This window comes from Nicotiana tomentosiformis, chromosome 7 (assembly GCF_000390325.3).
Source record: "Nicotiana tomentosiformis chromosome 7, ASM39032v3, whole genome shotgun sequence".
Taxonomy (NCBI): domain Eukaryota; kingdom Viridiplantae; phylum Streptophyta; class Magnoliopsida; order Solanales; family Solanaceae; genus Nicotiana; species Nicotiana tomentosiformis.
The window spans coordinates 33,031,370-33,047,274 of record NC_090818.1 but is presented as its reverse complement, the minus strand read 5'-3'; the positions used below and the strand labels follow the sequence as shown (position 1 = coordinate 33,047,274).

Genomic DNA, 15,905 nt, shown 5'->3' with positions numbered 1-15,905 from the left:
CTAATGGTGGATGGATCCTACATTTTTGGAAGACCAAACATTAGGAACTCCTTAAAACATAGTCACAAATTTATCAAAAAAGTATGCAAGAGATCAACTGTAATCTCATACTACAAAAAGCATCGATTGTATGAAATTGACTTTCTAGGCATTTGTACGAGTCGATATGAGCTGATATTTCTTGATGGGTTGCTTTGGGCATTGCCCAAATCAGCCCACCAATAAAATATATATTGTCCGACTCGTTAAATTTTGGATTAATTGAAGGTGTGATACGTCTTTAGGTCAATTTTGACATCCTCACTCGTGCGATACAAGGTAATCCACTTTTTGGTCATCTCTTGTAGCCTTAGTTTTTAACTACTAAAATAATACATAAAAACTTAAAAAAAGATATGAAAAATTAAGTCCAAAAAAGGGAATTAGGCACCTATGTATCTTTTCACTGTTTCTATCTGTTTTTTTATTTTTTTGTGTGTGTGTGTATGTGCAGAATATGAATTATTTGAATTAGGCATCCATGTTTTTTGCTTATTGTTTTCGATTTTAATTTCTTCTTTGTTCTCCATTTTCTGAGTTTATAGAACACCTGTTATTCCTTTAATTTTGTTTCCAAAAGGTGCTTTTTGCTTCTTTTTTTTTTTAAGCGTCATTCGCTTATAATTGATGTGAAAGAAAACATTTTATTGGTAGCAACTGGGAGAGATACATATGGTAAGATGCATCAGAGCAATGCAAGTTATTGAAATTCTCTTATGTATATAGGTAAGAATCCAAAACCAAGAATGTAACCAGTATGCTCATAAAATGTAAAAAAGGGCAGCTCACAAGTATCTATTGTACGCGGTCTTACCTCACATTTTTGCAAGAGGCTGTTTTCACGGCTCGAACCCGTGACCTCCTGGTCATTTACCAGTAACGCCAAAGCTCCATTCACTATCATAAAATGTAAAATTATTGATTTTCACGTTCAATACCACATTGACACCACGAACTTCGGTGACACAACCGTCTCAACCTCAATGCAAGGTTGAGATTCGATTCAGATAACACCTTGTGTCTAACTAATGTCTTAAGTGTAATTGGACGTAATTGATGCTACAATATAAAGTGGTTGAAGCTCTCTAACTTGCAATGATTCCTTTTGGTTAGGGTAATGATGAACTTTTCTTCTCATTCACTATATTGATATTTCTTGATTTGACATATTTATCCTATGAACACATAATGAAATTTTAGCTCTAGAATGTGCAAACTGTGGTACCTTCTCTTCACTACCAAAAAGGAAAGTCATTGCACTGGTGGTTAAATCAACCGTTATTTTTTACCTATGGAACTTTGTTAACGAGACTATGCTTTTTCTCCATTGCGTACTTGGTTATTGGTCGCAATCAAAGGCGCTTTCGACTTTGGGAATCACTTCTCCCTGTTGGCCTAAGCTTCTATTATTCGTGTTAATGAGAACTGCTTTCTTCCTTTCCAGGGTTTGCTTTACCTATTTGTTAATTCACTATATTTAAGGTAATTTTGCCTTAATAACGGTGGTGTCGAGACAATTGCGCACAACTTGACTAATCACCCTTGTTGCTACCTTCCACCAGCGTAGATATCGGATAATCTATCTATCACGATTTAGACAGAGGGCAGCCCGGTACACTAAGCTTCCGCTATGCGCGGGGTTCGGGGAAGGGCCAGACCACAAGGGTTTATTGTCCGTAGTCTTACCATGTATTTCTGCAAGAGGCTGCTTCCACGGCTCGAACCCATACACTACTAGAAATTCGATAAAAACAGACCAAAAAAACCGACCAACGTTGGTCAGTAATGACCAATAACCGATCAAAACGCGACCATTTACGTGTGGATGGTATTTTAGGGGTCGGAAAGCCATACCGACCAAAGTTGGTCGGAAATTACCGACCAACTTTGGTCGGTCAATTAAATTCAAAAAAAGAAATATTGCAAAAAAAAAACGATCAAAGTTGGTCGATTTTTTCCGAACAAGTATGGTCGGTATTTTAATTATGTAATCAAAAGATTCAACATCTGGGAATCGAACTGGGGTTTGTATTGTGGCAGGATACTATTCTACCACTAGACCATTGGTGCATTTTGTTTTAAGACTATCTTTTATTTGATTTATACTTTTTAATTGTATTTTCGCACGAAAATAACCGACCAAAGTTGGTCAGTTTTATTAAAAAGTAAAATTACCGACCAAAGTTAGTCGGTTTTTTTAAATGACCGGCCGAATTAACCGACCAATTTTGGTTAGTTTTTTTAATATTAATTTTTATTTATTTTAATTGAAAAACCGACCAACATTGAAAAACCGACCAAAGTTGGTCAGTTTCTTGAAAAATAAATTTCGCGGGACTCAAAAATAGTTTCCCGCATTTTTGCGCCAAAGAAAACCGATCGAAGTTGGTCGGTTTCGTAAAAAAAAAATACAAAATAAAATATTTTGAAAAACCAACCAACTTTGATCGGTTTTTTGACCGACCAAAGTTGGTCGGTCGACCTTGGTCGGTTTTTGCCGAATTTCTAGTAGTGATAATCTTCTCGTCACATGACAGCAACTTTATCAGTTACGCCAAAGCTCCCCTTCAAATATCACAATATCACCTCACGTCATTTGTCTTAACTGAATCTGAACCTTAGGTTCACATGGTCCATTTTAACATCATTGACCATTAGACCACACCCTCCTTAAGTACTTCTCAATTACTAATCTTATTCAAGTGAGAAACTACCTAAGCTTTTGATTGCAATTTGCTTTTAACGTTATCAAACCAAGGTGGACGGTTGTGCTTGGATTTCATGTGACATGTTAACCACTTTGGGTAAATTGGCATCATTGGCTCCCATGTGCCAACTCCTGCTCTATAGGGACCTCCTAGTCACTTCATATTCTAACCCAAGATTGGAGACTTAAACATTTGCTTACTCTAAACTATAGTACATTGTTAGAAGGATTCTAATTTTCTTTAGACCAGTAACGCAAATCAGTCTCAAAAGGATGTAGCAAATACAGGTTATTGGCTGTGGTCCAAGGCTAATACCTCCAAGATATATGAAGCACGTAAGTAGGCCAAAACTATCATGATATATGATAATGGAGGGGCCATTACAATAAAGCTAATCAGCAATCACATTTGTAAAATCTACTGCATAAAGTTGCATGTCATGGTCCACCTGTCTTATACTTTTGTTCTTTTAAATTCTCACACGATATAATTCTCTTTGGCCAGCAAAAGGTGTCTATAATTGGCTGATAAATAAATTAGAGTACGTATTACGTGCGTTGCTAAATAAGCAAGTTCGGAGAATTTGTTTCAGAACAGAATAATATTTGTAGTTTACCAACTTAACAAATACTTTACTGTCTAATGTGTTTAAAGGGTTCGAGTTTTGTGCATTTCCAAAAGCAACCACCCAACATGGGAAAATGCTTAGTAATACTAGTGACTATGCTTCTGCTCAGTAGTGGGTAAGTAGAGACTAAAATTGTACATATATTTTGTCAACTATACTTGATATTTTTTTTGAAATTTGTCCTCCCACTCTGGCTATCTTCTGCTCTGAAATCCCACATTCTCTCCATTAAAAAGAAAAGCCTGTCGTAGAGTCCCCACCAGGTTGAAATCACAGCCTAACTCCCATTTCCCTACTATCTTTTCCTCAATATAAAAATGTGCACTATAAAACACTATGCCAAAGCATTGTTAATTTGTCAAAAGCTAGCATTTCACTTCGGCTTCTTAGAAAGGAAATACTTGTTTTTCTACAATGTCTTTACTCTTTAGACAAAGTGTGCTGTTTAATTTATGATAAAGTTTAATTGACCATTGCAGTTGAAGAGAAAGCAATGAACCTGAGCCTACAGCAGGTTATAACAAGTTAAGCTCAACAGCTTTTGGTGGTGCTGTCTCTTTTTCTTCTCAGTTGTTTCCTCTCTTCATCAACACAAAGTTTTGTAGCATTAACAACATAGGAGTATGAGTAGAAACACCATATTGCCCATGCAGAAGCTCATAGTTCACGTGGCGATTCTCATTTTTGCTCTTCTACCATTAGTCAGTTCAACTCAAAAGCACACAAAAAAGATTATTCATGAATGCAGTGATCACAAAGTCCTTGAGGTTATTCACCTTTGCATCTCCTATTCTTTGTCTTTCAATTTTCTTTTATCCTCTGGAAAGTATTATGGAAACTCAAACTTGACTCAAACCTTCTCAGTGAACAGTTTCAAGCTATTGTTCTGTAATTTCCCATATATTTGTAGGGCAGCAACTAATTATCTATCTCAAATTTCAGTTAAGTCCGAAGTTGTCATTCCAAATTATCCTACATGGATTTCTGCTATGGGCTTCTATGGGTTTCTTGATGCCTATTGCGATTCTTGTAATGAGAATGTCAAATAGACAGCAATGTGGAAGAAGACTAAAGCTTCTTTTCTATACCCATGCTTCTTTACAGGTAAAATTTCTTTAACTTTTGTTTCACTGTGAATGTGGAAAGGGTCATAAACTTCATTCCGTACTATTCTTTGCTTTGGCGCATAAGAATCAGCATCTCAACAGTTACTGAAAGTTATTATTACAAATTTGAACCTTGTCTATTGGATATATAGAAGTACCCCACTTTTCACCTTTAATTATACTGAAAGAGAGTAAGAGCTATGATTACAGATTTGCTAATAATTAAACTAGCCCATGGTTTGTTATTAAGTAATTGTAAGTTAATTTATCCTCAAGTTGATAGCAGTGATCAATGCTTGATGGTAGAGGAAAGACAGGATTAATAAAGGGTGTGTTTGGTATGAAAGCAAAATGTTTTCGTTGAAAATGAGTGATTTTATCACTTATTTTCCCTTGTTTGGTTGATGAGTGAAAGGCTTTTTCCGAAAAATATTTTTAGTGTTTGGTTAGAGAGTAGAAAATATTTTTTTAGAAAAATTATTTTTTATGCTACTCTCCTCACCCCTTCCCCCAAGTCTCCATGTTTCCTTGCTCTCCCCCTCCCCCAAAACCCCAAATACCCAACGTTTTCAAAACTCTATTTTCTTCAACAATTTAATTATTCTTCTAAAAATTTACACAACCCAAAGGAACTAATGTGTTGCTCTACTTTTAAACGCAAAACAACGTTGAAATTTATGCTCCATAACTATAAAGAAAATACTCTTTTTTCGTTGAAAAAGAAAGTACTCTTTATACCATGAAAATAAAGTAATCATTTTATTGAAATAAAAGAAAATACTTTTTTTACATCATGAAAAGAAAATACTCATATTGTTGAAATGAAAAAAAATACTTTTACTATGTCATGAAAAGAAAATATTTTTTTGTTGAAACGAAAGAAAATACTTTTTTTACATCATGAAAAGAAAATACTCATTTTGTTGAAATGAAATAAAATATTTTTTCTACATCATTAAAAGAATTTTTTTTTTGTTAAAATGAAAAAATACTTTTTATATCATGAAATAAAATACTCATTTGTTGAAATAAAAAAGAAATCTATTCATAACATGAAAAGAAAATACTATTAATAATATTTTTATTTAGGATGGAGGTGGGGGCGAGATAAGGGTGGGCGGTTGGGGTTGCTTTATGTTTTTACGCAAAAACAACGTTAAAATTTATGTTCCATAATTAAAAAGAAAATACTCTTTTTTGGAGTGTGGGGGTGGGTTGGTGGGGATGGGGAATAGGGTGGGGAAGGTTGAAAAAGAGTTTTGGAAAATGTTTTTCCTCTCTTGATAGGTAAAATATTTTCCTACAATTGAAGGAAAATGAGTTGATGAGTAAAATGTTTTCCAAAACATTTAAGCCAACCAAACATGAAAAAATTAGAAAATATTTTCCAAAAAATGTTTGTCTTCGTACCAAACACACCCAAAGTCTCTTATTTGAGTACTACAAATAGCTCTATCAATTTATTATTTAGAAATGAGCGCAATTCAAGTTAATTATGATGTTAGTTAAAACCGTTTATTTTGACATAGGATACTTGACAGCTGACTACTTCTATTTAGAAAGTCCACATAGATTTACATAATAATGTAGTGCATAATATTAACATCAATATTTCTTCTTATTTGGCAGATACTATCTGTTATCCTTGTAATAACAGCAACAACCTTGTCAGTAATAAACTTTGAGAACCTTTTCGACAATACTCACCAAAGGATTGGCTTAGCTCTATATGTTGCCATATGGCTGCCAATAGTCGCTGGGATTTTTCGGCCTGACAAGTAAAGCATACCATGATTTCCCCATGGAATTTTCTCTTCATTTAATTGAATAAAAGCTTTATGTGGGAAAGAGGGGTGTAGTTAATTAGTACTGTTTCTTGTTCTTCCTTTGCAGGAGAAGCAAAAGAAGGGGTGCATGGTTTTGTTTCCACTGGCTTATTGGAGTCACAGTTACTTTACTGGGAATCGTCAACATATATACAGGATTACAGGCCTATCACATGAAAACAATGAAAAGCACCAGTGTTTGGAACTGGCTTTTCAGTGCTGAGGTTGCTATTATCGCGTTCATCTATCTACTCCAAGAAAAATGGCACTATAAAAAGCAATCAGGAGTGATTTTAGGCAATGAATCAGTACGACCAACGGATCAACAAACATCTCCAACAGATGAGGAAAAGGAACTGTCACCCATGCCTTAATCAGAGCCATGTTAAGACTTCAGACAAACAAATGATTTGCGTTTTACTAACATTAAATTCTTTCCAATTTTGTTATGATCTCACCAACAAATATGAGAGTTTTGTGTAGGATACTAATGTAGAACATCATATACAGCAATTAATATGAGGAGTTTTGTGTCCACCTTTTTGCATTTGTTTAAATTTTGTAACTACCTCTGCATTGGTGATATGTGTGGAAATCTAATTGATGATTTTATCTGCATTTGATATGAAGTTACAGTAAACAGAACTGGCTTCACTATCGTGAGAGATTCAATCAATGAGTTAAGCATATCCAACTCCATCACAACATATGCAGCTAGTTCTAACCAGCTCTAGTTCTTGTGGTGACACCAACAATGAAAGACACTCAAGCGAGAGAAAATTGTCCATTCGATCACCTTTTGGTAGCAATGATCTGTTAATGTGCAACTCCCAATGACCACTCATCTCGAGAATAAACAGGCCTTTCACAAATTTATATAGTTTCACTATATTAGTAACAGAAACAGTGGATCTTTATACAAGTCATGGAAATAGCTGCACATAACCTGTCGCAATTGCAATTCCTAAAATGACAAGGGGTGGAAGGATGACAAATGCTCCAATTGTAGCAAAGAATACTGAGTCATTCCTCTGAGATACTTCGTTCAGATACGCTTGTCTTTTGATATTTCTCTTCTGTGAAACAGTTAAGAACTTGGCGCTAACCTTCTTCAGATTCTTACCCAAGGGAATGCTGAAGTCATCATCTCGATCTCCAACCAACTTTGCGAGCTGAGCACGAATTGTAGGTTTACTAGAGCTACTATCACTTTCGTAACCTGGCCAAGGATCAAGTCAACGATGGTCAGGAATAACTAAAGGGTAACTCAGGTCTCGATAATGAAAGGCAAAAGTAAGCAAAGATGGGCAAGTTTACTTGAAATCTTGCTATAACTTTTTGAGCAAATGGAAGGGATAATGAATGACCATAGAAGATGATACAGAGAACTGAATCCCCTCTAGAGCAGAATGCTTAATGGATTCTACGTGAAGCTGTCTCACACAGTAATAATTGCATAAAAAAGACTACAGATTGTGCAACTAGTGCCCTGTGTGTATGGAGGATGTAGAATTCCCAAATTATTAACTGCTAAATAGTATATATATCTGGGAAGTCTGGAGTATGTTCGTTAACACATTAGGAGTACAGTCAGAAATACCAAGGTCAGTCAAGGATAGGTACAAAAGCACCTCCATACGGCCTGGAAGACAATTCCTGCTCGTATATTTTGGGCGGTTTGAAGGAAAGGAATCGCAGATGCTTCGATGATCATAATCTAGATGCTTTTGCTTAATAGCTAGATGTATGCAAATGTTAAATTGCTGGTCTAAGTTGACTTTTGTAGATGATGCAAATTCTGATTTATGTACTTTCTTAGAGCAGTTTGATGAAATTCTCACATTACTTATCAGGAAAAAGACAAAGAACCAAAGGGGAGAACATATACCATTAACTGCTGAGCTGCTGGAAGTAAGCTGTTCCAAGAGATCTAGCTGCGTTCGAGCAGAAGATAATGACCCTGAATAAATAAATAAAAATCAGCAAAAGTTCAACAATTAAACAGAACAAATGTAGCTCATGCTGTCATATATCACACGGGATAACAGGAAATGGCACACCCTATGATTAGCTTAAAAATTCATATTAATCAATAATCAATCAGAGAGGCCAGCTTATCTCCATCTTCTAGATTGCGACAAAAACTTTCAGAACTCAGATGCCCTAAAGACTAGCAGTGGTTTACGATATGAATTTTAAAACAAAATAATACAGGAAGAAATGATATAAAGAACAATTAGTGAAGTCTAAGCACACCAGAGTAAGTGGGAAGCTCCTCCTCAGTGAATCTTCCATCTCCTTCTTCAGAAAGAGCAGCTCTTCTCAAGGAAGAAGCAGACCAAGCTTGATAGGAAAAAAGCTTAAAGGGATCATGTTTATGGGTAGGAATGAGAAAACAGATATGTTTTGGTTGCAGAGGCTGTACAGAGCTGAAATTCAAAGCCATTGTTGTGTAAGGCCATTTAGGTATGACTTATGAGGCTGCAATTTTTGCTTGTAAAAAATCCTTTATTATGATAGACACCTCAATTTAATTAAACAGGAGGCTGAAAATAGGTGCACCACAAAATTTAATTTTTTCTGTACATGCCCCTGTCCCGCTTTTGGATGGTTATTACATGTATCGTATTGTATTGTTTTAATGAATATAATATTTTTGAATAGATTATATTATTTATCGTTATTTAATAATAAGAAGAATAAATTTATAATATTATATTAAAAAACATGATATGAGATTGAATTATTATGTAAAAAGGTAGGTTAAAGGATAAAATAAGTTTATTTAATAATAAGAAACGGCAAAATGAGAGGAAAAAAGGAAGGTGACGATGCGATCACATCATATTGGTCGTTACATAAAGTGACATTTTTGGTTGTTATGTAACGATGGATTTAACAATACAATATAATAACATTTAAGTAATAATCAAAACAAATATTGTATTTAAAGTAACAATACGATACAATACAATAAATAACAACAATCCAAACATAATATTCTAATTTTGAAATTTATTTCCTTTTATTCCCACCATCCACACCCACACAAAAAAAGGAGACTACTGCTCCTAATTATCCATAGTTTCTTTGATGATATTTTTAAATATTTATAGTTATAAAATTTAACTGTTTTTACTTGGCTTTGAGTATGAAAATTTCATTTTAAAAATAATATATAAGAATTAAGAAAATTAAAAGTGATGGTTATTATACTCCAAAAACATCATTCTTTGAAAGAAATTACTTTTAGTCATTAGTTATCGCTAAGTTTTTATTTTGGTCCTTGTATTATCTGGTTAAGTATAACTTTTAACCTTTAATTAATTGACACGTGCACGATTTGTCCTTCCACCAATAAGATCAGTGGCGGATTCAGGATTTTAAGATTGTGGTACTTCATTTTTTTTAAACATAAAGTTTTTATCAATCGCATAGCATAAATGTAGAACTAAAAGTTAACGGGGAAACTACAATTAGTATTACTGTTATAAAAAAAATTGTCAGTCACAAATCATAACCATACTCAAACAATTTTTTACATTTTGAAAACTATATAAATAATATTGTCATTGCTTACACTTACAAATAGTGTACGCTCCACCTAGTAAACTAAACAATTATTTAAAATGCACCACTAATGTTGTTAAAACATTCATCGATGTGATTCTAAAAATTGTTCGAGTCATCAAGAAGGCTAATTTGGAGTCTTTTTGGAAACTGATTTTTCCTCCTTTTGCATCAATGAACTAGATAAAGTAAGGAAAAATAAAAATACTAAAACAAGAAAGGTGAGCAAAAACAATTGATAGCACTAAAGAGAAATTAAAAATATAAAAAGACCTAAATTGAGACAAATAAATCGCTACTAAAAAGCAATCTATTAATATATAAAGGAGAAGCAAATCCATGATATTATTGCAAGTGTCAAAACGAAATATCAACATGTGTCATGTTTTAGGACAAAACTCCAATAAATTTGGTGATTCAAAAAAAAATTAAAATAGAAAAAAACTTACAACAAATTTTATATAATTAACCAATTCAGTTATTCACATAATGGAGTCCTACGTTTTTGGACATATACTTTTTAAAACTGAAAACTAAAAAATATAATTACTCCAATTTCAAAAAATGGACTCCCACGGTTTTTTCATTTGTTTTTTTATTTAATTTATTATAAACCTAAAAAATTGTCAAAAATTTTTTGACATAGAATTTTACATAGAAATAGTAATAAAGAAAACAAAACACTCCAGGATCGTCTATTCAAAAAAATGGACTCCCACGTTTTTTTATTAATTTTTTATAAGTTATTATAAACCTAAAAATTCGACTAAAATATTTTTTTACAAAGAATTTTACATAAAAATAGGAAGAAAGGAAGAAAATAACACTTCACGATCGTCTTCCCAAACGTGGGCATCAAAACCTATCTCCATAATTTAGAAAATATCTCCTATGATAATAATGTCCCAAACATATGTTCCTCCTTTTATTTTATTTTCATTCCCTTCTTTCTATGCTTAAAATATAGAGCTTTGCAAATATGGTTACAATACTTCATGAAATCAGTCAAATTTCAAGTAACTCGATGCAATGGAATCTCAAAGTTAGAATCGTTCGAATGTGAAAAATCCCGAATTGTTTCAAGCCTGAAATACCATACTCCATAGATTTGATTTTACAAGATGCAAATATAACATATTCAACTTTACATAGTTCTAAAATTTCTCTTTTTTGCTGGTTTAATAATAAAATTTTCATAATAAACTATACTTGTCACACCTCCTTTTTCCCGATGGGGTAGGGGATAGGGAGTTTTTTCAATTTAAGTGACATTATTCGAAATAAAATTATTTATTTATTCAGAGTCGCCACTTGGAATAATTTATGGTGTCCCAAGTCACCGATTTATTTTAAAATCCCAAATCAAGGAAATTGACTCTATTTATGGTCCACGAACACAGAAGATCGGGTAAGAAATTCTGTTAATCCGGAAGAAGGTGTGAGGCACTCCCGAGTTCCGTGATTTTAGCATGGTCGCTTAACAATTAATACTTGGCCTAATTATCTGATTTTTTTAATTATTTTTTTTTACTTTTTAATTATCTGATTTATTACCTGTTTTAAACCTATTGTGTATTTTACCTTTGACCGCTTTTAATTATGTATTTAAATCGATTTTTAGTATTTATGGAGTTATTTCTTGAACAAGTTACGATGTCGTACACTTGTCGTTTGGTACACATTGCAAACCGCGCCACGTGAAACACACTGGCGATTTACAATATGTTTATTATTATTATTTGAAGTTATGGTAAAGTAGCGTGAAACGCGCACTCGAATTGGGATTTATGTATCGTGACCATGCCACGGGAACCGTACCCATGGCCACGATAATTTATTAATCGCACCTAAAGCAAGCTATGAAGTTTATGAATTATTTGTCTTAAACTAATTTGAGATTTGTAAAGCCATAAGAGTATGTCATTGTAGAAAAATATGAAATAGATTAAATTAATTATTCAAGAACTACAAAAAGGGGTCATTGTATGAAATTAATGTGCCTAGCAGATTTCAAGTTTTGGCCCAAAAATAAAATAACTTTTTTCATTAGCTTATAGTAACATCACAACTCCACTTCCTTCAACAACCCATGTGTCTAGGCCCAAACATTGGATCTTCACCAGTGACATAATTCTAGTTAAACTTGTTTAACAACTTAACTTTATACTTTAGACAATTAACAGCTTAATTTAAAACAAAGATGGAACTACTAAAGCTCATTTATTAACACATGAATGACTAAATAACCAAATAGAGACATAACATTGCTTGAGCTTCCATTTCAATAAGAATTTTTTTTTTTATAAACAATCACAACTCACTTATCAATTAGCAAATTTCATTAAACCATTCATGGATGAACCCTTTTTAAGAGAACATGCTAATGAACTAAAATAAATATACAAAGAGGAAGCTCAAAAATTGGCATGTTTAACAGAGAATAATTTCAATCATTCAAGATATAAATGAACACCAAAAGAAAAAGAAGCAACTCATATCATTAATCAAAACAAGATAAGAAGTGGACCTCAAAAGTTGAATCTGAAACTTTACGGTTTTACAACTTTGAATCTTAAACTCATTCATACCGCACGCAAGACCTTAAACGGAGCATCGAAACTCGTCGACGACCTCAAACTAAAAACCTCACTGTTTCGACTGGGTTTGAATGGTAGTTTATGGTATTAAAAGATTTTTTTCTATGGAGGTTTAAAGGTTGTTTTTGGGTGGTGAAGGTGCTGGTTTTTTCGAAAGAAAGACGAAAAAAATGACACAAGTAGAAATTCCCTTATCCTAAAAGAAGAAAATAAATTTCTCTCAATTCTCTCCTATCTTTTTTTTTTCCTCTCTCCCCCCTTTTCCCCCCTCACATTTCTCTTCTATTTATAGAATTTTTTTTGGAATTTTCACATTTTTTTTTAATTTTATTTTTAAATTTTATTTTTTAATTAAAAAGAATTTTCACTTCCCATTTTTCTTATTTTTTTAAAAAATAATTCCCCACTTTCCTTTACTTTTATTTTTTAATTTCTCATTTTTTTACTTTTAATATATTTAAAATCCCACTTTTTACTTTTCTTTTTTTATTTCCCCACTTATTTTACTTTTCTTTTTTTAATTTTCACTTACTTTTACTTTTATTAAAAAAATAAATCAGATACCCTTACTTTTATTTTTTAATTACAACTTTATTTTACTTTTCATTTTTTTAAATTTTCACATTCTTTTACTTTTATTTTTTTAATTTTTCACTTTCTTTTACCTTTTTATTAAATAATTTTCATCTACTTTTACTTTTACTTTTTATTTTTATATTTCTACTTTTACTATTTTTTTAATTTCCATCCTAAATTTACAATAACAAAAAAATAATAATAATAAATTTATTTATTTTCGGTTTTTTAATTCATTTTATTTAAAAATAAAGTTAAAAATAAAAATAAAAATAATACTAATAGTAATAATTGACCTTTTAAATTATTATTAATTTTTACCCTATATAAAAAAAATGTAACGAAGCTAAATATATATATATATATATATATATATATATATATATATATATATATATATTAAATTTCTGAAAATATTTACATAGTAGAAGGTGATAAAAATTCAAATATAGTCAAAAATTAGGTGCTCACAGTACTAATTAAACGATTATGTGTAGTACCAGTATTCTGTTTCTGAAAGTTTATCATCAAAAATTTTGTTACTAATTTTTTTAGGACAACATACAGAAAATTTGCTTATATGTGAAACGATTATGTGTAGTATAAGTATTTTTCTATCAGTTTCTAAAAGTTGGATTCACAATTGTGTTTCTCGACTGTCTAAGAAAATCGCCAGTAATTCAAATTCTATTTAAAATATTCTTTAATTGATATAGAACTCATTGTAGAAATTATTATAATTCATTTATACTGAATCTTTGTACTAAATAATATCCATTGTGTTCAGAATAGATTTCTGGCAGATATTAGATATGGTCGTCTCGGTTAAACGATTATCGGTAAGTTTGTTATTAAATTTGTTAGGACGAACATAATGAAACTTGTCTCATATATGAAACGATTATATGTAGTATAAGTATTTCTTTTTCTGTTTCCTAAAGTTGGCTTCACAATTGTGCACTAATTCCTATGCAATCTATTAGCAATATGATATATCCTAATAATGAATCTATTTTTTAGGGTGGTCTTGTATATGCCTCCGTTGGGAAGTATGATATTAAGTTTTTTAGGACCAAGATACAAGAACTCGGCTTATATATGAACTATTTTTTTATTGGACCAAACAACTTGAAATTAAAGACCACGACAAACAATCTGAGGCTAACATCTATTTATATATAATAGGAGAGGCAAAGACACCATATTGATTCTTTATTTCATATGAAAATCTTTAACTTGCATCCTTTTGATCAGCTAACAAATCAAAATGATGTCGATGAGGAAGAATTATTCGGTAATTCTACTCTTCCATTATTACCACGTTTTACAAAACTGTATAAATAACTTTTATATTTGTAGATGTCGGACGTATGAAGCTGTTCAGACCTACAAGCAAGGAGATAACAAAAGTGCCTTTATCAATGTTGAACTCGAAGATGATGAGTAAGTTATTCACTAATACAAACTATACTTTTACGGTAACTATTTATATTTTTTTATGGCAATGAATGATTACCTTGAAACATATTGGAGGAACAGAATTTCGGTAACCTTATGGGGTGAACTTGTTGAGTAGAAAAGAAGACCTAGAAATGGTTGGGGTGGGAGGAGGTTGGGGGAATGACATTTAACAGATTAAATAAAATAAAACTGCCACTTAATCATTTGCTTTTAGCGAAATCAACCCCTCATCGCCGTCATTGCGCGATTGAAGCACCCACTCTTAACAAAAGCAGCAAATCAAACATTTATTTCCTAGATGCTTTCTAACTAAATATATCAGTTTCTTAGTATATTTAATATACGTATATACACTTCAGGTCAAGTACAACCATGCATGAATGAGATCCTACAAAATTAACATTTAAATAAATTAACTACTAATTAACTTTCTATGTTTACGTCATATTTTGAATGTATATGTATAATGCATAATAACCATTTAGTCTCAATATAGCATATAATTTTCTATATATATGGACTAAAAGTACACGTTTTAATTAATTGAAGAGGTTAATGCGTTGGGTCGAATTTCAAGGAATGAAGTATGAAATTACCAATATCTGCAAAAATGTGAAATTTGTTTCTCCTTTTCTCTAACTTAAGGAATATCATATGAAGTAGTAATATAATTAGACAACTTTTGCTTCTCACACAACCAAAAGGTATATATAACATGTGATGTTAGCACCATCAAATTTTCTGTACTCAAAAGACTTACAAATTGACGAGCACGTGAAATTGGGAAATTGAAGGAAAACGAAATTTTCAATTTTGTATTAATGTGTGATGTTTAATCCATAATATGTTTTTGTTAATTTAGACGGCTACGCTGTGGAGTATGAACAAAATTTGTACTCACTGAAATTTATTAAAAGTAAAACATGCAACAGAATGTTTATTAAATTTAAAAAGATAAAAATTTTAAGACCTCTCCTTGAGTTTGCTCTAGTTATAAAAGTCTCCTCATAACTGACTAATTCGAAAATGAAAATTAATCTCCCTGTTTACCCGAAAAACGGATAAAGTTGAATTTGTACGTAGTTCTAAGGATATGTGATATAGTTTGATACAAATCGTAAGGACAAATAGAAATATCAAATATGGATTGCAAAGAATGCAAAATAAGCAAGGTTGGAAAGAAGATGATTGTTTAGACTAAGCAAAATGAATTAATTAATTAATAAAGCCTCAAAGAATAGTCCTTGAATATAGGAGAATATGGTGCTCGAATTACACTGTAAGCAAAAAACTGCCTTGTACAGAAATGTAGCCATCCTCTTTATAGTGGAGGATCCTACTTTAGATATAATTAAAAATATATAGTGGAGACTCCATGATAAATTAACTTTTTT

At 31.9% G+C, this 15,905-nt stretch overlaps 2 protein-coding genes across 2 annotated transcripts; one reads left to right on the top strand and one right to left on the bottom strand.

Moving 5' to 3' along the window:
* Window positions 1-3,854: 3,854 nt before the first annotated feature.
* Window positions 3,855-6,844, top strand: LOC104116032 (cytochrome b561 domain-containing protein At2g30890-like). Its single transcript, XM_009626802.4, has 4 exons — window positions 3,855-4,142; window positions 4,318-4,479; window positions 6,111-6,259; window positions 6,375-6,844. Exons 1-4 carry the CDS (start codon window positions 3,999-4,001, stop codon window positions 6,679-6,681), a joined length of 762 nt encoding a protein of 253 aa, XP_009625097.1. The 5' UTR covers window positions 3,855-3,998; the 3' UTR covers window positions 6,682-6,844.
* A 218-nt stretch (window positions 6,845-7,062) lies between these two features.
* Window positions 7,063-8,829, bottom strand: LOC104103652 (uncharacterized). Its single transcript, XM_009611568.4, has 3 exons — window positions 8,564-8,829; window positions 8,196-8,267; window positions 7,063-7,526 (listed from the first exon to the last, which is right to left on the bottom strand). Exons 1-3 carry the CDS (start codon window positions 8,751-8,753, stop codon window positions 7,231-7,233), a joined length of 558 nt encoding a protein of 185 aa, XP_009609863.2. The 5' UTR covers window positions 8,754-8,829; the 3' UTR covers window positions 7,063-7,230.
* Between the last annotated feature and the right edge of the window lie 7,076 nt (window positions 8,830-15,905).